Here is a 25,957-nt window from a genome sequence, read left to right as displayed (position 1 = left end):
TTAGTGACATTGGTTGTCGAACTCCTCTATCATGACCCTTCTAAAAATGTACGCATCACTCAAACAAAATCTTGACTTGACATGCTATGCTTTTTCTATCTTATGTTAATGCTTAGAGGGTGATATTAATGACAAGGATCCCTATACAGATACAAAGGTAATGACAAAGATACCTCTGGATATTAATGCTTGGAGGGTGATATTAATGACAAAGATCCTGATTTTGCAACAAGACTAAAAAATTAGACATTTCTCGTGGTGGCAAGAGGCCCAAGCATAAGAAATAGATAATAGATTTACTTCTCTTTTCTAGTTTCTAGTAGCTTTTATAACTATTGACTCTTTCATATTTATTATGATATTTTTTTAAACAATATATGACAATTTAAGTTTGAAGTTGGCAATTATAACTCATTAGTAATGAATTATGAATATGATGCTTCATGAAAGTTGAAAGTTGTTTCATTTCATTTCATTTTATAACATTTCATTTCATGTTAGATATTATTTGTTGTAATGGTTACACTTAGCTTACAAGTACAACTTTGGTGATCAATGATGATAAATGTTATATATTGAATTTTGAAAGCTTGAAACTTTAAGATTGATGAATCACGAGACTCAATATGTTGTATGTTACTATGTTACTAACTTGCGGACGTGGTTGATGAAGATTATAACTTCTAGATGATTGTTGTTATATGGTTCAATCTATGCTTTTTTATGTTTTTTATATCTAATTCATCATTCTACATGTTTTTGCTGACATATATGTATCAAAAATTAAAAAATATATATTTTTAAAAAATCGCTCCGGGATTCGCTCCCAAATAGGGAGCTTCTGAAAATGGTTGCTCCCTCTCCCGTTTTCGCTCCCGCTCCCCGCTCCCGCTCCCAAGTAACATGGCATTGAACAACCAGAAGGCTTTGAGACACATGAACAGAAGTCTCATGTATGAAGATTGAAGAAAGCCTTATATGGGCTCAAACAGGGACCTAGAGCGTGGTATGGTCGAATTGATGGCTACTTACAGAAGATGGGGTTCATCAAGAGTGACGCGGATCCAAATCTCTACTATCTAGTTGTATAGAATGAGCCTCTAATCCTATTATTATATGTGGATGATCTCTTCTTGACAAGATCATCCAGGCTCATCGAGCACTGCAAGAAGAATTTGGCCACAAAATTCGACATGAAGGATTTGGGATAGATGCATTATTTCCTGGGGTTGGAAGTTTAACAGCAGAAGGGGGAGATCTTCCTTGGACAAGGGAGATATGCTACAAGAATCCTGAAAAGATTCAGAATGCATGACTGTAGGCTTATGGCTACTGCAATAATCACCAACTGGAAGAAAATTGATGCATCAGAGGACAAGGATGTTGATCCCACCTTATACAAGCAACTCATAGGGTCCCTGATGTATCTGGTTGATCCCAGGCCATACATTTGTTACGCTGTCAACACCCTCAATCAGTTCATGGTGGAACCGAAGAGGGCACACTGGGCAACAACCAAACATGTTCTCAGATATATACAGGGAACAATCGATTATGGACTCTTGTACACGAGGAGTAAGGATATCAGATTGAGTGGATTTACTGATGCAGATTGGGCTGGAAGTTTAGTGGATCGGAAAAGTGCCTCTGGGTACTGTTTCAACATTGGATCAGGAATGACCTCCTGGTGCAGTAGGAAACAAACGTTCGTAGCTCTGAGCTCAGCTGAAGCAGAATATATGGCTGCTAGCACAACTTCGTGCAAAGCCATATGGATTAGGAAACTGCTTGTGAACCTATTCAAAAGAAGGATGGAAGTGACCAGGATCATGTGTGATAATGAAAGTTGCATCAAGCTCTCTGAGAATCTAGTTTTTCATGATCAGTCAAAGCACATTGATATTCAGTGTCACTTTGTCAAAGACTGTGTCCAATGAGGAGCTGTACAGTTGAGCTACACTCCTACAGGAGAACAAGTGGTTGACATCCTTACCAAGGCCCTTGGAAGAACAAAGTTTGCTTATTTTAGGGAGAAGATGGGGATGATAAAGAATCCATTTCAGTAGCAGAAATGCATATGGTGTTGCAGTGCAGATGCAGTGTTGGGAGGAAAGGACCAACAACAACACGGATGCAGAGGGAGTTGCAGTGCAAATGCAATGTTGGGAAGAAGGACCAACAACAACACAGATGCAGAGGGAGCTGTAGTACAAATGTAGCTATGGCAGGGGTAGAGCCATGGGCAGCAGTACAAGATGCAACAGTGCAGAGGATGTTGGGCAGGTAGGCCAAACATCAACACAGGTGCTAGTGCCATATGATCAGGGTGATGCTCTATGGTGGAGTATTACTAGAGCACATTCCTCACTGAGAGGAAGTGTTGATTTGGGGTAGCATCAAAATTGCTCTAGCCATGAAAATTGGTGGAGAGGCTAAAGCACATGAGATCTTCAAGATCAGAAATGGTTTGGGTAAATTCTGCGCGATGAAGGAGATATTAAAATAATTAATATTTTTAATGGGTCCCTCAGTCTAAACTTAGGAAAATAAAAATATTAATGGGTATTAATATAAAACTGGGTTAGAAGGTTCTAAATGGAATGGATCATGCCAAATCTAATCTTAGTCGTTGATTAGAGATGTAATCTTGCCCGTTGAAGACTCAACATAAAAATTTTAAGAGGAGGCTTGAGGGTCAGCTGGAGATACACCAGAGTGATCAGTCAGTTCGATTTTCTAGAACGGGGTTTGCTAAGACAAATCAAACCAGTGATCAAAGTTGCAGCGAGGGGCAGTGAGTACAAGGCAGGGAGGCAAAGATAGTGCTGGAAGACCAACGCAGAGGGAGAGAGGCAGATGCAAAGCTGCTCAGGAAGAGGTAGAGGAAGCTAGACTGCGCAGTCACTAGAGGGCCTGCGTAGGTGACACAGAGAGACCAAGTGTTGACGCATTGAGGTAGATGCTGATGCAGAGGGTTTAGGAGCTGCACAGAGGCGAGTTGGACAAATGTTGAGCCTAGGGGAGGCGCCGAAGGATTTATCTTTGTTGGGTGAGCCATTTGGCACCGTAGTTGTGCTCGAGAAAAGCTTAATAATAAAATCCTCCTCTGCTGCACCGGTTTTCCTGCATTGGATTTTTCTGGGGACAATTATCCAAAAATATCTGTGTTGATGTGTTTGATTCTTGTGCATGTATTTGTTTCTGTATTATGGTGTGATATCTGCTGTAGAATTTATTTTAATATTTACTGAAGGGATTTCGTAAATAACTTATTGGAAAATAAGTAGGTAAAATAAATCAGTGGTTGTAGTAATTGAATTTTCACACTAAGAGAGCCCATGTTTCCTCGAGATCAGAAAGTAGTTCAAGCATGCCACCAACAAGGTGGCCAAGAGGGACACCGGACTTGGACAATTTACAAGGGGAACTCAAAAAGATAAAGCCACCTACATTTAATGGTGAGCATAAGAAGGGAGAAGAGGTTGAAGCTTGTCTGTTGGAAATGAGAAATTACCTTCAACTACATGATTTTTTTTCCAATTTAGAGGCACAAATTGCCATACATCACTTGAACTAAATGAAAATAAGATTTCATGGTAGAAATTTAAAAATAATTTCCAACAAAAGTACTCGTCTGAACATTACTATGAGAGAAAAATACAAGAGTTCTTTGAACTCAAATTAGGAAACATGACAATGGAAGAATATGGCATTCAATAAGCTATTGAGATTTGTGGATTGTATTAAAAATAAAATGTTAAAGATACAAAGATATGTGAGTGGATTATCGCCATTCTATGGTGACAAAATTAGATTCGGTGAACCAAAGGCTCTGGATGAAGCTATGAGGAAGGCAGAGTACCTCTTTGAGTAGGATAAACATAAATCAGTTTTCCAAAGGACTTGGGATGACATTAAGAGAAACAAGATGGAATAAAGGAATACAGGGTTCAAACCTTCATCTTTCAAAAATGATTCTCAAGAAATCAACAAATACAACCAGCTCATAGTGAACAAAAAGACTGATTGGTTGAGCAAGAAACGAAAATTTTAGCACATTCAATGTTGGGGTTGTGATGGAGAACACAGGTATAGGGATTGCCCACACAAAGATGGAAAAATGTGGATTGTACATCACATCAAAGGGGTTGATACGGTGAAGGACATGGGTAAAAACATGCCCAAAATTTATGCAACATTAGATAACAAGCAGGAAAAACGTCAGGCACACATTGTCGAGGTGGAAAGTAAGTTAAATAATCTTCCCATTGCTATTTTAATTGATTTTGGAGCTAGTCATATTTGTTTCGATCCTAAATTGGTTGAAAGATTTAACTTTAAGAAAATGAAGCATGGCAAGGCTTTGTTAGCTCAATTAGCCACAAGAGCTAAAAGAAGGATAATTGATTTGGTAAAAGAATGCCCCGTTACTATGAACGGACTAGATACAAATGCAAATTGAACATAATATCACTAGAATCATATGATTGCTTAATTGACATGGATTGGCTAGAAAAGCATGACATAATACTAGATTGTGGAAACAAAATCTTTACTTGCCTTGATGAGGAAGGGAAACAAAGGCAAGTGCAAGGAATACCAAGGCCAATTTCTGTTAGGGAAATATCAACTATGCAGCTGAAGAGGACTTTTGGAAAAGGGTGCCAAATTTGTGCAGCACACATGGAGAAAATTGTTGAGGAGTAGGCACCAAGTTTGGAGAACCACCCAATACTTAAGGCATCTGAAGATGTGTTTGCCAAAATTATCGGGTTGCTGCCGAAAAGAGACATTGACTTCTCTAAAGACTTGGTACTTGGAGCTGCACAAATGTCCAAAACTCTATATAGAATGAGCACACTAGAATTGAAAGAGTTACAAATGTAACAAGAAGAGTTTTTGAGGAAAGGACATATGCCCAAGTGTATCACTGTGGGTTGCCAATCTTATTTCTTATAAAGAAGGATGGTATACTAAAGCTAAGCATTGACTTTTGTTGGTTGAACGATGTCACAGTGAAGAATAAGTATCCATTTTTCAGGATAGGTGATTTGTTTGACCAACGAAGGGGATCTAAGGTGTTTTCTAAAATTGATGTAAGGTCAGGATATCATTAGCTAAGAATTGAAAAGAAGACATCAGTAAGACAACATTTCGAGCTTGATACGAGCATTATGAGTTCGTAGTGGTGCCTTCAGGCTATTTAATGCCCGAGGTGTCTTGATTAGCCTTATGAATGGTATTTTCTTGGATTATTTGGATAAGTTTGCGGTTGTGTTTTTGGACGATATCCTTGTAAATTCTACATTTGAGGAAGAGCATGAACAACACTTAAGGATGTCGCCATAGGGACTCGAGGAGCATTAGTTATATGCCAAACTAAGTAAGTGCTCATTTTATCAGAGAGAGGTCCATTATTTGGATCATATTATTTCAAAACTTAAAAGTGGGGATAATAGTAGAGTTAGTGAAGTTTAAAGCAATTAAAGAATGGCTAGAACCCAAAAATGCAGTCGAGGTAAGGTCTTTCATGGGTCTAGTAGGTTATTATAGAAGATTTATTGGAGGGTTCTCAAGGATAGCCCATTCCCTTGTATGCTTTCCAGCTACACAACCCTGACAAACTCCTTCACAATCTATGTTGAATTTGGGCATACCTGTGACCATCTTCCTTACATCAGGTAAGGCTTTGTGATGAAGGTGAGCAAATCTTCGATGCCGTAATTCAGATTGAAGAGAAGTATCACAACTCATAGCTCCCAATAGACTTCCTCCAACCTGATGGAGACCTTCAACGTTAAATCCAAGTGTAAATGCATCTTTTGGGTTCCTTTGCCAAACACGTACCTTCCCATCAACGAATGTCACCTTGAAACCTTTATCTTCCATCACAGAAATGGATACCAGGTTCTTTTTCAAATTAGGTACATACAATACTTCTTGTAGATGAAGGGTTTGACCTTGATTCAAGTGATGAGTGACAATCCCAATTCCTTTCAAGAGGTAGGTGGCATTGTCTCCAAGTATGATTTCCAAATTTGTCTTCTTTTCAATCAAATTTGAGAGCGCCTCCTTGTACCCAATGAAGTGCCTTGAGGCACCACTATCAATCAACCAATGATCTAATCTATCCGGAGGAGAGGCAATGGTGAGGGCAGAAATAAGGTAAAATTCTTTTTGCTTATCTACAACATTAGTTTCCTCATACTTAGAGTTTCTTGATCTTTTGGGAGGACGACCATTTCCATATCGAGTAGGGGAAGCATTCCTTTTTCTTTTGTTGTTGAACGTGTTGTTCCTTTGATTTCCATTGCTTTTGTAGTTGTTGTGGTTGTTGTTGTCATCATCCCTTGGAGTATCGTTCTTGTGAGGACACTCTCTAGCACAGTGGCCAAACCTGTTGCAATTGAAGCATCTTCCTTTTCTTCCTTCTTTGAATCTCAACTTAAACCCTTGACCTTGTGTTCTTGGACCAACATTGTTCTTCCTTTTAGGATGAGCAAAGAAAGCGGTAAGATTATTTCCATTTGAGGGCTTATCTCTTCCATCATCCTTATTTCTTCTTGATTGCATCTAGCCAATAATTCATCAAAACCTGTAATCCTATCATTGTTGAGGATGGTTGTGTTAAACACATCTCATTCTCTTGTAAGACCTCCAAGAGCTCCCTGTCACCAACAACTTCTCCAATAGATAGGATATCATTCTTGATTTCGGTAATCCTTATGAAGTAGGGTTGAATGGACTCTTCTCTCTCCATCTTGATGTCTTTGAACTTGTTCTTGAGAAAGAGGACTTGATTTGCATTGTTTACTTTGAACATCCCAACTAGCTTGTCATACATCTCCTTAGGTGTTTCCTAATAAAAAATATAGGCAACCAAAAGCTTTTGAATGGAATAAACAATAATTTTCTTAGCTTTGACCTTACCTTTCTTGTACTTTGTTTTTGTAGTAGCAGGTGCATTTGGAGGAGGCTCCACCACTCTTCCTTTGACATAGTCCATAGCATCATTCTCTTCCAAAGTCAAATCCAGAGACATCTTCCATGCATGATAGTCGGATTTGTCCTTAAGCTTGTCCTCGAATTTGAAGTATGATGTAGTCGTCATTAAGGCTAGCTCCAAATTCTTGTCCAACAACTTCCCTTAGTGATTGTGTTTCTCACTCTTGCTTGGGCTTTGTCTTCACTTGGGCTTTGAAACCATGTTACTTTTTGATAACAATGGTATGTTCTATGTTTAGCACAATTTACTTCAATGTTCCTTTAGCAACCCAATAATAATTTCCAATTATTTCCAGTGGCAATCACATTAACCATTAATCACATTGACAGTAAATGCAGATAGAACATAAAACAAATGCAGAAGACAAGCCATAACAAGAGGACACCAGATTTGGTGGATGCTAGGGAAAAACCCCAATGTGGGGAAACCCTTTGATCAAATCTTTTTCTTATTATTCAATAGTTCAGCAAAGAGAGAGAGAGGGAGAGAGTACAAAAGTTAAATAGATTAGCCCAATACAAAGTCAAATCAACCCTGTCAAATTCTACAGTCAACTTTAGTCAAAACAATAGTAAAACACCTCTTTTGAAGCTCGGTCAAAGGAAGTCCAGTTTGACCTCCAAGAGTGGTCAAAGTCAACCCAAAACAATCACAAAAACTCAGGTCAAACTCGGTCAACCTGTGGTCAAATATGCCTGCGGTCAACAGAGGTCAAAAAACTCCAAAATTCTCGATATTTGTGCCATTGAATGTGGCCTAGAGAAATCAAAATTATGCCCTCAAAACCACAATCAAATTCAATCAAACCAAACTTGGTCAACTCTGGTCAAACAATCTTAAATTCTACAATTTCGATTCTATAATTTAGCCTAGAAATTCGTCCTCCTAGCTGCACGTGTGTGTGAGAGAGAGAGAGAGGTTGCCGAAGGTATACGAACCAATCTGATGAAGAGAGAAAAAATGTGCGAGTGATTGATGTCCAAATGAAGTGTGAGGTCTCTTCTATTTATACACTTCGTTGTGGGTGAGGAGGGACATCCATTGGGCTTCTTGAGCCTACATTAAGGTGAGGCTGACCTTAACAATCTACACGTGTGGTCATAAATTCAAAATCACACTTCTGCTTGTCTAAATGAGATGATCTTTATATCAATCTTGGACCTCTCGAAAAGAGGAATCCAATGCAATTATCATCTCCATCAAATGAGTTGTCCCAAGGTGGAATTTGGCCCTAGTTGCCAAATTTAACAACATGTTGTGCATGCTACAACCATAAGCAAATGTAAATCTGATTTAAAAATCAGAATTTTAGAGGTTGAAGATTTTGATCAACAATACATGGAAATAAAAGGTAGCCTACAAGGGTCATGAGATGTAAGATCATTCCTCTAATTGCCATTGCCTTTGTAGTTGTTGTGGTTGTTGTTGTCATCATCCCGTGCAGTATCCTTCTTGTGAGGACACTCTCTAGCATAGTGGCCAAACCTGTTGCAATTGACGCATCTTCCTTTTCTTCCTTCTTTGAATCCCGGCTTAAACCCTTGACCTTGTCTTCTTGGACCAACATTGTTCTTCCTTTTAGCATGAGCAAAGAAAGCGGTAGGATTATTTCCATTTGCAGGCTTATCTCCTTCCATCATCCTTATTTCTTCTTGAGTGCATCAAGCGGATAATTCATGAAAACCCAGAATCGTGTCATTTTTGAGGATGGTGGTGTTAAACACATCCCATTCTCTTGTAAGACCTCCAAGTGCAATAAGAGTGAGTTCCCTGTCACCAACAACTTCTCCATTAGATAGGAGATCATTCTTGATTTCGGTAATCCTTATGAAGTAGGATTGAATGGACTCTCCTCTCTCCATCTTGATGTCTTCCAACTTGTACTTGAGAAAGAGGACTTGATTTGCATTGTTTACTTTGAACATCCCAACTAGCTTGTCATACATCTCCATAGATGTTTACTAATCAGAAATATAGGCAACCAAAGTCTTTTGAATGGAATCAACAATAGTTTTCTTAGCTTTGACCTCACCTTTCTTGTACTTTGTTTTTGCAGTAGCAGGTGCATTTGGAGGAGGCTCCACCACTCTTCCTTAGACATAGTCCATAACATCATTCTCTTCCAAAGTCAAATCCACAGACATCTTCCATGCATGATAGTTGGATTTGTTCTTAAACTTGTCCTCGGATTTGAATTATGATGTAGTCGTCATTGAGGCTAGCTCCAAACTCTTGTCCAACAACTTCCCTTAGTGATTGCTTTTCTCACTCTTGCTTGGGCTTTGTCTTCACTTGGGCTTTTAAACCATGTTACTTTTTGATAACAATGGTATGTTCTATGCTTAGCACAATTTACTTCAATATCCCTTTAGCAGCGCAATAACAATTTCCAATTATTTTCAGTAGCAATCACATTAACCATTAATCACATTGACAGTAAATGCAGATAGAACATAAAACAAATGCAGAAGACAAGCCATGACAAGAGGACACCAGATTTGGCGGATGCCAGAGAAAAACCCCAATGTGGGGAAAACCCTTTGATGAAATCTTCTTATTATTATTCAATAGTTCAGCAGAGAGAGAGAGAGAGAGTACAAAAGTCAAATAGATTTAGCCCAACACAAAGTCAAATCAACCCTATCAAATTATGTTGTCAACTTTAGTCAAAACAACAGTAAAACATCTCCTTTGAAGCTTGGTCAAAGGCAGTCCAATTCGGCATCCAACAATGGTCAAAGTCAACGCAAAACAGTCAGGAAAACTCTGGTCAAACTCAATCACCCTGTGGTCAACGTAGGTCAAACAACTCCAAATTCCTCGATTTATGTGCCAATCAATGCGACTTAGAGAAATCAAAATTCTGCCCTCAAAACCATAGTCAAATTTTGGTGAAAACAACCTCGGTCAACACTGGTCAAACAGTCTTAAATTTTGTAATTTCGATTCTATGATTTAGCCCAGAAATTCGTCCTCGTAGCCGTACGTGTGAGAGAGAGAGAGAGGTTGCCCAAGCTGTACGAACCAATCTGATGAAGTGAGAAAAAAAGGTGCGAGTGATTGATGTCCAAATGAGGTGTGAGGTTCTTCTATTTATACACTTCTATGTCGGTGAAGAGACACATCCATTGGGCTTCTTGAGCCTACATTAAGGTGTCGCTGACCTAAACAACTTGCACATGTGTGGTCATAAATTCAAAATCACACTTCTGCTTGTCCGAATGAGATGATCTTTATATTAAACTTGGACCTCTTGAAAAGAGAAATCCAATGCAATTATCATCTCCATCAAATGAGCTGTCCCAAAGTGGAATTTGGCCCTAGTTGGCAATTTTTACAACATGCTATGCATGTTACAACCATAAGCAAATGTAAATCTAATTTAAAAATCAGAATTTTAGAGGTTGAAGATTTAGATCAACAATACATGGAAATGAATAGTAGCCTACAAGGATCATGAGATGTAAGAAGATGGAGTTCTTTTGTATAAAGACAAGATTTATGTGTCAAATTCCCATTGGTTGAAAAATTTAGTGCTGATTGATATGCATAGAGTGCCTTCTGTTGGGCACCTAGGGTATCAAAAGACAATCTCAACAGTCAAAGAACAATACTTTTGGCTAGGTATGAAGAAAGACATGGCTGATTATATAGCCATATGCTTGTAATGCCAAAATGTTAAAACTGAGCATAGACACGCGGAAGGGTTACTATGGCCAATACCATTCTTGAGTGGAGTGGGAAATTATTCCCATTGATTTCATTACAAATCTGCCTAGAATAGGTTGCCCACTTCATTCCAATGAAGTCAACACACAAGGCAACGAATGTTGCTGAAATTTATATGAAGGAAATTGCTAGGTTGCGTGGTGTGCCCAATATAATTATTTCAAACATAGATCCCAAGCTCACGTCCAATTTTTGGATAAGGTTATTTAGAGGATTTAGACATCACACTTCATTCCAATAAAGTCAACACAAGGCAGTGAATGTAACTGAAATTTATATGAAGGAAATTGCTAGGTTTCATGGTGTGCCCAAGGCAATTATTTCAGACATAGATCCCAAGTTCACATCCAATTTTTGGATAAGGTTATTTAAAGGATTTGGTATTGATAAAGTCGTAGAATAGCATACCATCTAGAATCAGATGGTCAAACGGAAAGCGTTAATCAAGTCTAGAATTTAAGAGTTTTGATGTCATGAATTTATTCTTCGTCATGGAATCATTATCTTTTAGAGACTTCTTCATAGGGCATAAACCATCCATCACTTTCAACCATGAGTTAGTCATGTCCTTATTTCATCAGAAAGTGATCCATTAGGTTTCCATCTAGCTTTGCTTCATGTCATGTTGCTTTCTTTATGCCATATTTTCTGGAAGGATCTTACATCCTTCAATATTGTCATTTGGAAGTCATCCGCAGAGCTACCCTTTGGTAGTCCTACATAAGCCCATCCAGATATTAGTTTATAAATAAGAAATGAACACTTAAATCAAAATTACCTTTGTGATGGTCTTTCATCATGACATATTCCTGTAGGTATCAGCATCCTGCATGCATGTTGACACATCTCTCAAAGATATCCATTGTCAAGGGTCTCCATCTTTTTCGACTTCCATCAGAGTCTTCATATCCTTTTGGGAGATATTATAGTTAACTCTTCTTGGTCTCGGATGTTGAGTGCCTTCTACCTTTGTTGCATATTTTGCGCTCTCTTCCTTTCTTTTCACACTTCATTCCCAGGACCTTCCAATCAGAGTTCCTTAATTGTAGTTAGCTTCGTCATGATTCATATGAGAACATATTATGTTGATTTCATCTAGTGTGACTTATGCCTTCCTACATCCTTTCAGAGGAGGAGATCCTTTTCCCTTGATCATTCTTCTCAAGATAGAAGTAGTGATTCCTGTTACGTGCAACCATACTACATGACATTATAATTTTAAATACAACATACATACCTCATTTACCTTTAGGTCATCTATGCTTCTTTCAACAACTTCCATGATTGAAAAGATCTTCAACCCCTTGGTCTGCATCATCTCTCATGTCCTTATACTATCATCCCATGAACTCCACAAGTTTGAGTTCCTAATGAAACACTTGCTTCCTCTCTAGATTGGTGAACCCTCTGATGAGGATTCCATCATAAAATCTTAAGGATCTTGCATATCCCTACCCAACAAATGTTTCTTTTTTGACTTGATGTATAATGAGCTAAGTAACCGGATTCGTTATATAGGGTCCACGTGTTCGAATTCGGTGTGTCGGACACGATTCGTCTAAAAAATGTGTCCTAAAAACATGATTCGTCGAATCCTATCAGGGTTCTTCGAATCCCAAGCGTGTTTCGAAAATCGTCAACATGTCCCGATTTTTGACTGCGTGTCCTGATTTCCAGGACTCGTTTAGTGGAAAAGGGACTCCCGCGGGTTAGGAAAGGCCACATTTGCTCATTACAGTCACGTTGTTTATCATTTGGCAAGCATTGTTTGAGCTGTTTGTGAGTGGAGAAGGGTTTGGAGCAAGGAGCTAAGGGAGTAGAGCATTCAGCAAGGAGATTCAAGCACTAGGTAAGTGCATTTCAGCTCCATTTTTTTTGTATTTCTTATTCTATTACAACAGTTTGTATATGATTTTTTGTTTACAAATTTGTGCATGTTTTGTTCATTTCTTTTACAGTATTCATGGCTCAATCAAAGGCAGTAGTTAGGGGGCAAAGGAAGGGCAAGAATGTCTCCATTGGAGATGCCCCTCCTCCCCCAATATCATCATAGTCTGTTGCAAGTAATGTTGAGGGAAGAGTACCACCTAAAGACAACACTGATAAATAGCCATTGTGGAAATATGTCACAAGAGATGATGGGACAAACACCAAGGGAAAGGGAGGAGGCAATGTGCAATGGAGATGCTACTTTTGTCACATTTCTTTCAAAATCACATATTACCGTGTGAAAGCACATTTGTTGGCTTTACCGGGTTGTGGGATTGGAGCTTGTAAAGTTGTTTCTTTACAAAAGAGAAAAGAATTGGAAAAGGAGTCCATTGTTGGTATGGAAAATGTGGCTTCAAAATCAAGAAAACCCAAGATGAAGACCCCCTTCCATTTTTGAGGAAAGCCACCTCCAAATTTCCGTTTGAGAGTTCTACTTCTACTGGGGGACAAGCAGCAAAAAGAAGAGCACTTGGTCCAATGGACAAGATTTTCCATAAAGAGAAACGGGAAGAGCTAGATCTCACCATTGCCTTCTTCTTCTATCAAAAATTCATATCATTTAATGTTGCACGCTCACCTCTATTTATTGAGATGTGCCGAGCTCTAACTCAAGGGGCTCCAGCAGGGTATGTGCCTCCTAGGTCAGAGAAGCTGAGAACCACATTGTTGACGAAGGCAAAAAAAGAGGTGCAAAAAATGCTTGAGCCTATTGTAGCATCATTGCCAACATTTGGGGTTAACATTGTTTCTGATGGATGGATAGATCCAGCACGACACCCAATCATCAACTTCATGGTGTCTTCCTTGGGTGGTCCAGTTTTCATGAAAGCAGTGGATACACTTGGAGAATACAAGGATGCACAATTTATTGGTGAGTTATTTATTAAAGTTATTGAAGATGTAGGTGTTGATTCTTGTGTGCAAATCATTATAGATAATGCACCTGTTTGCAAGGCTGCTGGCATGATTGTGGAAGCTAAATATCCACAAGTGTTTTGGACATCTTGCATTGTCCATTCATTGAACTTAGCACTGAAATCCATTGCTTCTGATGTGCTTTGGATTGGAAACATTATTGAGGATGCAAGACATAATTGTAACTTTGTGCAAAATCATACAAATGCCCTCACTATCTACAAGGAGTACACCAATCTATCATTGTTGATGATTGCTTATACACAGTTTGCCGCTTCATTCATGATGCTGAAGAGGTTGAGGGAGGTCAAGACCGCTCTTGGGTCCATGGTTATTTCTAAGTTTTGGTCTTTTTGGAGAAAGATAGATCAGGTAGCCTCTAAAAGAGTGAAGGACACAGTGCTAGATGATGCTTGGTGGGAGAGGGTAGATCTAATTATTCGGATCATGGACCCTATCATTTCTTTTCTTCGATTTGCAGATACAGACAAACCCATCCTAGGAGAGGTTTATGAGGGATGGGATTCCATGATTGAGTCTGTGAGGAGCAATATTCTACAAAGTGAGTGCCTCGAGTATGAGACATCACCAAAGACCTTCTGTGATACTATACAAAATATTCTTGTCAGCAGATGGGACAAGAATTGTATGCCTTTACATTGTTTGGCTCACTCATTGAACCCCAAATACTACAGCCATGAGTGGCTGAATGGTGGACCTTCCCGCAGATTCTCTCCTCACATGGATGGTGAAATCTCACAAGGGAGGAAAGAGGTATTCAGGCGGATTTTCCAGGATACTGCATTGTTTGATGAGTGGAGGATGCCTTTGCAGAGTTTTCCACTGGCAGTGGTCGATTTGGAGTTTATGATGTGATTAGAGACAGGGGGGCTAAGAAGCCCTATTCTTGGTGGGCAAATCATGGGGCAACAAGCCCTCCTCTTCAGCAGTTAGCCATGAGGCTCTTCTCTCAGGTGACTTCATCCTCTTGTGAGAGGAATTGGAGCACATATGGGAATTTGTATAGTGTGAAGAAGAGCAAGCTTGAGCAGTCCAGGGCAGAGACAATGGTGTATGTGCACACCAACCTTCGTCTTATTTATAGGCAGATGGAAGAGTGGTTGAGGGGAAAGACAAAGATATGGGATGTCTTTCCTGATGATATGGGTCTGGACACCAGTGTTGAGTTGGCATTGGCCAACATGGATCTCAATGATCCAGTGCTAGAGCCTGTTAGATTTGATGACTTAGAGGGGTCATCCTCCACACCAGCAAATGCAGAGGCGACCATGGATATAGGGGAGGAGGAGGATGTGGAGGAGAGCAGTGGGGACCATGATGATGAGGACATTGATGCTGATGATGAGTATTGATGCCTTGAGGCTTGTATACTTGTAGTTGTTTTATATTTTCTATTTCTATTTGCCATTGGCATTACACTAGCACTACCTATGTAACACATTTTGATTTGATGACTTAATGAGAAAACTACAGTTGTCAGTGTGTTTATCTTACTATCTTGTAGTTGTAAGTTGTCTTTCAGTTATGAATTATGAATCATGATTTATCATTTATGTGACCACTGACATGTATTTGAATTTTGTATGTACTATGCATGCTATAGATGAAGATCTATGTTTGAAATCAATAAATTTGTATCATTAATTAAAATTTGTGTAAGAAATATCTAATTTTTAATATATATATATATATATATAATAAAATATATAACGAATCCTACGTGTCCTGTTCCGAGGGGTCAACGTGTCCAAACCCGACACTATGAATCCCGAATCCTACGAATCTCGAATCCCCGTGTCAGGTGACTTAGATAATGAGCCTTTTCTTGGATGACTTCTTCCTTAGGTTTGCAATAAGGTTCTCAAGAGCTATATCCTTCACATTTGACTGCCATGGTTTTTGTTCTAGACATCCTTCATGTTTCCTATGGTGATGTCGCGAGTTCTTGTTTCTAATGCTTCCATGATGCCACGATGCATCTTATCATTTATTATAGCCATATCCTATAACATAAGATTTTGAAGCTATGTTGAGACCTTTTGTGAGGGAGACCATCTCAGTCATACTAGAGATCTCTTACTTCCTCTTTTCTTGGACTTCTTCACTTCAACGTCCTCCACTTCTTCGGTGATATGGTATTCTTTTCTTCTTTTGATATTGTCCCTTTAAGACACAAGCTTTCCTGTAATGTCTATAATTTTACATTTGTAACATTGAATCTTAGCTATGCTCTTCTTTCTTTTTTGAGGACCAAAATTTTCCAAACTTCCTTTCCTTCTTGCAAATGTTTAAGTCCTTTAACCTTCAACACTTTTGCCCTCAACTTGTCTTCTTCTATCTTGCATAGAAACCACAAGTTGTCGAATGAGGTAACTTTCTTATCCATGGACATTTGTTACCTTGTTCATTAGTTAGTGCATTTAGAACAATGATGATTATATTATTATCATCTCTTCCAGATCTCACAGTTGAGATCTTATGAAGATATCCCTTCATTCTTTGATACCTTCAATTTTGTTAGATCAGATCTAAGTCATGTGACCTTCTTTATCTCATCTTCAGAGAATATTCGGTTGATTTGGGGTAGCATCGGATGTACTCCAGCAGCGAAATTTGGTGGAGAGGTTGGGGCACATGAGATCTCCAATACCCAGAAAGGGTTTGGGCAAATTCTAAACAGATTAGGAGATATTAAAGTAATTAATATTTTTAATGGATTCCCTAAGTCTAAACTTAAGGAAAATAAAATATTAATGTGTATTAATATGAATTTGTGTTAGAATGGTCCAAAAGACATGGATCAAGCCAGATCTAATCTTACCTGTTGATTAGGGACTTAATCTCGGCCGTTGATATGTCAACTGGAAAAGTATAAGAGGAGGCTTGAGGGTCGCTTGGAGAATACACCAGAGTGATTAGTCCAATGTTGCACGAAGCGGGGGCGAAGCGGAAGCGTTTTTTGGAAGCGGGGACGCGGAGGCATCATTTTCCAAAAATCTAGGAAGCAAAGCGTCTGCTATATATATATATATTTTATTTTTTATTTTTTTGCATTTATACTCAAAACAAACATCCCAAATACCAAATTAATTGTAGAAGACATGAAAACATGCATATTTTTGCATAAATCAAGATAGATATAACATCCATTGTACATTAATGATTAATTATTCGAGCATCAACCATTTAGATGCATCAACCATCTAGAATCTAGATTCTTCTCCTCTTGTCTAGCCTTTGCCTCTACCTCGATTGTCTAGGGATATTAGTCAACATTGCCCAATTTTGATCAAACTACCTAATTCAAGACTTAAAATATGGTAGAAAAGGCTTAACATGCTTGATCAATGATTTGGACTTGATTGAAAGGTAATTTTTTGCTAAGGGCGTGCCGCGTGACAAAGGAGTTCAACAATTAACACCACCAACACTAGGGTACATATAGGGCTTGGTGCTCTTGATTAAATGTTAATCGCATACCTTCATACTTGATATAATCTAATGAAATGCCACAATCCCATTGATCCTGAATTCCTGAAAATTGTTAAGTCTGCTGAATTTTGAATAGGATATGAAATTCTATTTTCTCCATATGAAGTCCAATGAGGCTGGAACCACTCTCAAACATCCTGAGTCATTTCATGGTAATGTTAAAAATTTAAGTAAAAGGATGAAAATGAAAAATAAAGGAGAATGTCACTTTTACTTTAAGAATTTAACATTACCATGAGGGAGCATCTACTATATTTATATTTTTTTTGCCTTCATTCGTCACCCTAACCCAAGGTGGACCCACCCCCAACAAGCAAACTCGCCTAAAATTTAAAAAAAAATTGGAAAAAAAACGATTTTCTAAACGCTTTTCCAGAAGCGTACGCTTCCTCCTTCGAAGCGCCACGCGTCCGACGCCCGAAGCGTCGTACGAAGCGCGCTTCGGAAGCGGCGCTTCCGTACCACGCTTCCGAATTTCCAGGAAGCGGCAAAAAATTCGGAAGTGCGCTTATGGCCAAGCTTCCTAGGCGCTTCCGTACAGGACGCGCTTTGGGGCTTGGAACTATTGGGGGGGGGGGGCGCTTCGTGCAACATTGGATTAGTCATTCTATTCTTTAGAGTGGGGTTTGCTAAGAGAGATAGAATCAGTGATCGGGAGAGCAGCAGAGGGGCATTGATTACAGAGAGACAAAGAGGCAAAGATAGTGCTGGGAGAGCAACCAAAGAGAGAGACGCAAGAGCAGCCAATGCTTACACAGGCCCACGCAGAGGCAGCTAAGTGCTGCGTAGAGCACCAGAGGGGCTAGCGTAGCTGACGCAGAGGCTCAAAGAGCTAAAGCAAAGCCTCAGAGCGCTGACGCAGGGCCTCATTGGGCTGACGCATGCCAAGATAGGCTGACGCATTGCCAACGCTGGGCTAGGAGAGGCTAATGCAGTCCAGATTGGGCAGACGCTGGGGTTTCTAGGGTAGATTGGTGCTGAGTAGCTGCTGGAAGGATTATCCAGGGTTTCAGCCAGTAGATTTGTCAAAAATCTAGAGGTATTATTGTGAAGGAAATTCTCTGTTGGGTAGGCCAGTTTCAACAGCCAGATTGTACTATGATATGGCTTAATAAGAAAACCCTCAGATAGTTGCACCGGTTTTCCCACATTGGGTTTTTCCGGGGACATTAGTCCAAAAATAAAGGTGTCATGTGGTGTGTTTGTTCTTGTTTCTTTTAGTTGCTGATCTATAATATGTTGAGCATGCACTGGTGTTTATTTTCAGTATTTACTTTGTAAATAACTTGTAAAGGAAAAATAAAAAGTAGGTAGGAATAAATCAGAAAAAGTGCATGAAGGGTTTCTAACTAAGTAAACTTAGAAACTTCAACGTATTCTTACGAGCTTATCATATGCATCTCTTTGATGTCTCCAATATTGCTATATGAGGGGACCTTTCATAGAATCCTTTTCCATGAATTCACAAGAGACCTTTTTCATTGATGTGTTCAATGACTTCACTTTCTTCGAGGACTATGTCTATCCTCCTTTTTCATGCAAGGAATTTCGATGATCCAACCAACTTATAGATCTCCTTCCAAACATGAAAATTTATTACCAAATTTAAGTAAAGAATGAAAGATACTTACTAAGTGAAGATGAAATCTTCTACTTGATCACTTTGATGAAGAAGATGTATTAGTGCTCCCTCTTGGATGATCTCTTCTTCCAAATGAAAAGGCCTTTCTTCAATAAAGAAGATTGCTCCTCTTGATGGGGATGATTTGTTGCTTCCTCAGATGATCTTCTTCAAGGACAAGGAGAGGATCCTTGCTTGCTTTATAACCTTGAAGATGATGACAATGCCTTCTAGCCTTCAAGATACCTTGACTTCTTCGGTAGCGAATGAGTGCAAATCAGAATTGCTTCTAGGGTTTCAGTATTTCTTCCTGCTTCCTTCTTGAGGATAATTTCAAGACTCTTGCTAGAGTATATTTCCTTAATCTAGGGTGTTAGTAGATCTTGATTTCTTTCTTGGTGTTATTTGAGTTGCTTTGATCCTTCTTTGAAGCTTGATTCTTGTGTGTCTCCTTGCTTTGAATGCCCCTTCCTGACTTCAGCACCTAACCTTTGATACCATGTTGAGAATTCTAGGGCATGAATAGTTAAAAGATTTCTCTGCTTGATAATTGCTTGTGATATACTTTTACTTCTTAACTTATAGTATTCTCTACGTTATGTTATTATTGTGTTCTTTTCATCAAGACAATTACCAATAGGCACAATAAAAGACAAGTGACACAGTATGTAGGCTTGTCAGCCTGAGCCACAACCTCTCACCTCTTGAAAGGAAAATGCGATCAAAATTCTTCATCTAGATCTTCAATTGACGAGTACCAAGACCATGACAAAGACCCTTGACTCTAGTATCCTCCCAAGAACCTTGTTACTAACCTCGTTGCTCTGCCTCTTCTCTTTCTCGACTTTCTTCTTGATCTCGAACTGCTCTCCTTGGCTCCTAGAGAAACTCGGTCTCTATCCTTCACACTACTTCTTCTCGACATCCTTTAAAGAAACTCGACCTCTATGCTCTCACTGGCTTCCTCTAGAGAATCTCGGCCTCTCGATCTCTATCGCGGTTACCCAGAACAAGTATCCTAGAATAATCCTTTCTTTGCTGCCCCAGAAGAATCCGTCCTTCGATATTCCAGAAGAATCCTTCCTTTGCTATCCTAGAAGAAACTTTAATTCGCTGACCCAAAAGAATCTCTCCTTCGCTGACCTAGAAGAATCCTTCCTTTGCTATCCTAGAAGAAACTTTAATTCGCTGACCCAAAAGAATCTCTCCTTCGCTGACCTAGAAGAATCCTCCTTCGCTTGCCTAGAAGAAACTCTCCTTATCACTTCTTCACACTTCTGTTTAGTAGCCTTCTTCTTCGTACTTCTTCATTGAATGCTTGACGAGTTACTTTCCTCTAACTCAGGCCAAGTGTGGCTATATATACACCTCAACACATGTCCTTGAGGCCAAAATGATCACTAGAGGTTAGGCTGACTGCTTCTAGCTTGTTCTTCCATCGATGTAGGCCGACTTGAAGAGGTTGATTGACAAGGTCTTGGAGGATACTTTGTATAGACAAGTTTGACTCTATACAAAGTGTAACATGACTTCATTACATGCCAATGACTCTATCATTTTATGACTAGATGACAAATAATTCCTAAAGACTCTCAATGGGAGTTTTGATTAAAAAACAAAATCTCTTGTTCATGAAACCCATGAAGCAAGTCAGTACAATAATTTTATTTTTCTTCTTTACATCTCATTACATAAAAACATAATTACATGTCATTATGAAGACCAAACCTCGTTACACTTTTCAACATGGGGAAGTCCCCCATATCTTCAAGAACATCCCATCACAGTCTTCAAGTCTCTTGGGATAAGGTAACTCAGGGGGTGAATACCTCAGGTTAAGGGACAATCCCCCCTTGCTATACTGGTTTCCAAATGTTATGTATTACAATTATCCTGCCAAAGTCTCTTTTAGACCCTCAGACTTTATTTGCTGCTTTGAAATTATAGACTGAGGTTGAAAGGGCATCTCTCTTATAAAGTTTTACGACTAGGATTGCATGGGCTACCCTCACAGTTACATACTTTGTGACATAGATACTGCTGGATACGGTGGCTAAAGTTTAAACACTCTTTTGTTAATTGGTAGTTGGATTTCACTCAGCAGTGCATGCATCCCACAACAATACTTCATATTTGTCTATACCTGTGTTTATAGACTTAATACTTTTGTATTTATCTCAGAAATGTATAGGTAGTTCATTTAGAGTCTACATATCGTGCATGTTATAATTGGAAGTGGTAGCAAGATTTCTCCGATTTTTTCTACCTTGAAAGATAGATGACAAATTATATAATGATCCATTCTGAATCAAGTAGGTATAGGCAGTGTATTTGGAACTTGTTGGATTGGTTCAACTAGCAGGATGGTTTAGTATCCAATCTGTACTGTCCGTCATCCAGCAGGTTCTCAATATCTCTTCAACCTGGTTTTCCAGTTGGTTCCAGTCCAGGTCTCACCCTCTGTTCTTGGACTGACTCTTTGTTGGTTCCCAGTTCTGGTCCTTTTTGGATATAGGGTACAGGGACCTACCAAACATGGGACTCACTGTTTTACGATTATCCACTCTTTAGATAATCATAGTATAGGGTATTCTATCATGCGCTGCATTGATAATATTTTGCATGGTCTAAGTGTTGAACCAATGGGTGGATATGTACATTTTGAGAACCAGAGCGACATGGACACTCGTATAGAAAGAAAATATCCAAGTGTTCTTGAAACCTTCAAGGGGTGTTTCCTAAACTTTCTCATTTTCAATGGCAATTTTGCAGGTACTTGGGGGTAGTCCTCTATTTCCTCCTGAATGTCCCATCACAGTCTCCAAGTCCCTGGGGATGAGGAAACTCAGGGTTAAATGACAATCACCTTTGCTATACTGATTTTCAAATGTTATGTATTACAATTATCCTGCAAAATTCTCTTGTAGATCCTCAGACTTAAGACTATTTGCTACTTTGAAATCATGGACTGAGGTTGAAATGGCATCACTCTTAGAAGGTTTTACTAGTATTGTATGGGTTTACCTACACAGCTACATACGTTGTGGATATGCGATAGATACTCATGGATAAGGTGGGCCAACACTCTTTTGTTCATTGGTAGTTGAGTTTCACAGACGTCCGACAGCTTTATTTCATTTTTCTTTATACTTGTGTTTATAGAATTCATTCTTTTGTAATTAGCTCAGAAATGCATAGGTAGTTCATTTAGAGTCTCTACATATCCTGCATAATGTAGTTCGCAGTGGCAAAATAATTTTGGTCATTTTTATCTTTCTTCTCTATGTTCTTATCTTGATCAACATAAAGTCATGTTTCTTGTAAATTCCAATGTGCCTTTGTCCATTTTTTTAATACTAATGTACTTGTTATGATAATTGTTGTAATTCTTCTTTTTCTTTGTTGCAGTATTTCAAGGTTATTTTGGAATATGCTCGATTTGGGCCAGAGCAGCGTGAACATTTGTTGCAAAAAAATATATTTAGCCATCTGGTAATTCCTTATATTCCTTGCTTTCTATTGTTTTCCATTGTTCCACCAAGTTTCTGGGACAGGGGAGACATGGGAATGGGAAGGCATACAGTGGGCTGTGTGGGAGCACCTCCAAATGTTAGGGAAATTTAGGGGGGATGTGGAGTCGTCTGGGTACACACACGCACACACTAAACATGATTCAAATTCAAATTTAATAATGAAATACGTTGATGTATACATCATAAATGATTCAGTGAAATAGAAATAGTAAAATATTGTATTCATTGATTTAAATTCATCATTCATTATTCTAGAATCTGATTAGTACGAAGCAAAATAGTAGATACCCAACCCTGAAGACTGGAATCGTAAATTGAAATTACTCAATCTCAAAATAGTAGAGTGACAAGTCAAAGACTCGGTCTGAGTTTATCAGTAACTAGAGTCAAGAATCAAAAGTTAAAAGTGAAATTGAGTAATGGACAATGAACCGATGTTATCAAAACTGGACTGGTCATTGAATGAGTCGACCCCAAAACCAAGAACTGGAAAAAAACTGGACCAAAAAATCTAAACCAAAATTTACATAAATATTTAAATTTTGAAAAAAGAACTGTAAATATTCATGTGCATCCATATGAATCGAAACCATTATACACAAATATGCAAAGTTTTCATATATATAGCAAGGGCGCATATAACCAAAATAGCACCAAGTGCAATGCATCTTTGAACCAAAAATACATCGACGAAAAGGCTCTAGATGACCTCTATAGTCCAAAGGAAAATCACGCTACAACAAATATCTACATATCATCAAAATCATTGCGTGTATTGGGATTTCACTAAGTACTAAAATAAGATGGAGAAAACTTAACATGTAAAATAGAGAGTTTGTTGAGTGATATGTACATTTTTAACGAGGGCCACAACATGAGTTCAACAATCAATGCCACTAGCATCAAAGTTAAAAAGAGGGCTTGGTGCTCTCAATTAAATGCTAGTTCCATTTCTTCATACATGTTAGAATCCAATGGAAACTTAGCAATCATCCCAACCTTGTAATCCTAAAAACTGTTGAGTCTGCTAGATTTTGAATGTGATCTAAAATTCTATTTTCACCCTATGAAATCCAATGTGGTTGGAACCACTCAAAACATCATGACACAATTAATAGTAATGTTAAAAATTTAAGTAAAATGAACTTTCACTCTAAGAATTTAATATTACCATTATTTACATAACATTTGTAGGGTCCTAGGGTTGAATATTAGGGTTCCCCACTCACAAATTATTATTTTTAGGCAAAATTCAGGGAGCACACCTAGACATCCCCTTTAGAGGGAAGATGCCAAGGTTAGAAGCCCCTCTTTTTGACGGGATGCTCACAGACATCCCTTTTGAGAAATGTGTCCCCTACATTGAGGAAACATCCCACCTGCATTCCCCTGAGTTTTCCGCAAAGGGGGATAAGGCATTCCCTGTCCCAGGAGCTTGGCAAACATGGGGAGTGCACCCCCCACCCTAGGGGATGTGTCCCTGTGGAACACTGTTGTTTTCTTTAATGAAGATTTTCTTGAGTTGCTCATCTAACTCATATGAGCTTTTTTCTTTCAGATTGGATTTGCCACAAAGCTTAACCTCCAAGATGTCAAGCAGGATCTCTCATGCTTGCACTCCATTGTATCTTTGCTTTTGCGTAGTTGTGATACATCTGGGTTGAACAGTGAGTGGTTCTTGTACTATGTGCTGTTTAATATCAATGTTAATACATATTGTAGACCAACCGGCAACTGATTGGATCTCTGGGGCATTGTACAGTTTTTTAAAGAAAATAAGAAATATCTTTTGCAGATGATGCTGAGCAGAGGATGGTTCTTCCAAATCCAAACCAGCTACAAGAAGAACCATTTCCCTTACCAAGGGATGGGGAAGAGGCAGTCTTTAAGCATCGTTTGTATACTAATATCTTGGTGGGTGAAATAATTTTATGTCACGACTAGTGTTACATGTGAAATATATAAGCTCTGGAGTGAATAGGATTTCCTGTCATTAACGTATTCTTTACTATGATCACTGTTCTTTTTAGTCTACCTGTAGTTTACACTGAATTTAAGATGCGTACCAAGAATCATACTAATTTAGCCAATATTATTGATTCCAGATTGAGACTTGCCCAGATCAAGATGAAGTCATCACGCTACTGGAATTTTGTAGCTGGCAGAACCAGTCATTCAGTTTGGTGAGTATTTAATTTTGAAAATGGAATTTGCGCGTATTCTGATCCTATGCCCTTGGCAGTTATGGGTGTGACTTGAACACATCTATGGTTCCAGTGTTTGCTGCAGGATATAATGGAACTTGTGCAAAGGGCTGTAAATAATGAATTAAATAATCTTCTGATTTTGCTGACGCGATTACTGCTTTTGAATGATTCCCTGCAGATGGTATGATTTTCGTTCAGGCCCATTTTACTCTTACGCTTTGCTTCTCTGTATGGAATCACTGTTCTTTACTAATTAATTGTCAATATATATGGTTTCATATTTGTAACTTTGTGTATCTGCAGACAAGGCAGGAGATAGCTCTTCTTGGTTTCGAAAATTTTCCTCTAGGAATTATGGATTTACTTGTTTCCCGGGTATGTTGAATGTACATCTAAGTCCAAAATGGTTACTTTCGTACTTGCAAAAGAAAAGAACTAATTGTATTGTTCTGGGTAATTTTCAGGACCAAATGAGTTCATATAAGCGTTACACTTTGCTCAAGTTTGTTGTGAAGCTGGTTGCCCGATCCCCAGATACTCGTTTGCTACTTCTAGGGAAGCAGGTTGAATGGTCAATAGTTGTTGATTGGCTCCAAGATCAGCTGGATACAGATATATCTTCTGTCACTTTACAGGGTTCTAGGGTATCAAATGGAGATATCTCTCGAAACCGTTTGCAGAGGACTAGTACATCAGAACGAACTCTTCACCAAGCTCGCAATTTGTTCAACTCTTCAGAAGGAGATCACTAATATTCTTTCCAAAAGCGGCTTGCAATCATTTTTGAATGAGATCACTAATAATTCTTTCCTTATTTGGCTCCTTGTATTATGATGGTTCACAATTTTGGAGTTTTTGATTTTTTGATAGGAATAGTTATGGTGGGTCTGGTAAAAGGGCTTTTCCCGGCCCAACTCAGTTCTTTCAGTGTACCATATGGGAAACTTGTATATCGCTAATGTAGCCTTCTGTATATAATCAATGTAAAGTGTAGAATAGGCAAGGAATTTTCAGTAGTTGTAATTTGGTATAAGCTAAGATGGTTTGTGACCTGATTTTTCAGTTCAAATGTATTCACCTGGGTACTGTACCCAGATTTTTTTGGAATGCTTCATTTATATCAATTGAAATCAACACATATGACCAAAGGTGTATTATAATATATAAGTCCAGAAAAAGAGGCTTTGGGGCCATACGCATGTTGTCATGTTGCTTTGTGAAATTTTCTCCCAGTTGTATCCACTTGGACAGAATTACAATATGCACCCACCGAAGGTTAGTGGAAATCACTTAATAATGTATGAATAGGTAGAGAACTGCTTACATTCGAGCACTATAGGCAGGTAAAAGTAGTCCATGCACTGAAACAGTAACTTTCAACCATGAGAATTAATGTCCAAGGATATTGAATATGAATAATGGTGACCTGGCATTTCATTGT

General features: G+C 38.7%; 1 protein-coding gene across 5 annotated transcripts in view; it reads left to right on the top strand.

Moving 5' to 3' along the window:
• Positions 1–25,678, top strand: part of LOC149260897 (uncharacterized) — a 291,502-nt gene extending 265,824 nt beyond the window's left edge. For all 5 annotated transcript variants that reach the window (XM_089421314.1, XM_089421311.1, XM_089421309.1 and 2 more), the window contains 7 exons: positions 22,185–22,268; positions 23,868–23,976; positions 24,105–24,223; positions 24,415–24,492; positions 24,587–24,697; positions 24,820–24,891; positions 24,981–25,678. In XM_089421314.1, coding sequence (XP_089277440.1) covers positions 22,185–22,268; positions 23,868–23,976; positions 24,105–24,223; positions 24,415–24,492; positions 24,587–24,697; positions 24,820–24,891; positions 24,981–25,268 — 861 coding nt within the window. In that variant the 3' untranslated portion in view covers positions 25,269–25,678. The remainder of the gene's footprint in view (positions 1–22,184; positions 22,269–23,867; positions 23,977–24,104; positions 24,224–24,414; positions 24,493–24,586; positions 24,698–24,819; positions 24,892–24,980) is intronic.
• Positions 25,679–25,957: the final 279 nt, after the last annotated feature.

Source organism: Pinus tabuliformis, chromosome 6 (assembly GCF_031772625.1).
Source record: "Pinus tabuliformis cultivar Carrire ecotype Pingquan chromosome 6, CPIR1, whole genome shotgun sequence".
Lineage (NCBI taxonomy): Eukaryota > Viridiplantae > Streptophyta > Pinopsida > Pinales > Pinaceae > Pinus > Pinus tabuliformis.
Note: the sequence above shows the minus strand (reverse complement) of the source record. Positions and strands in the feature narration are given on the sequence as shown.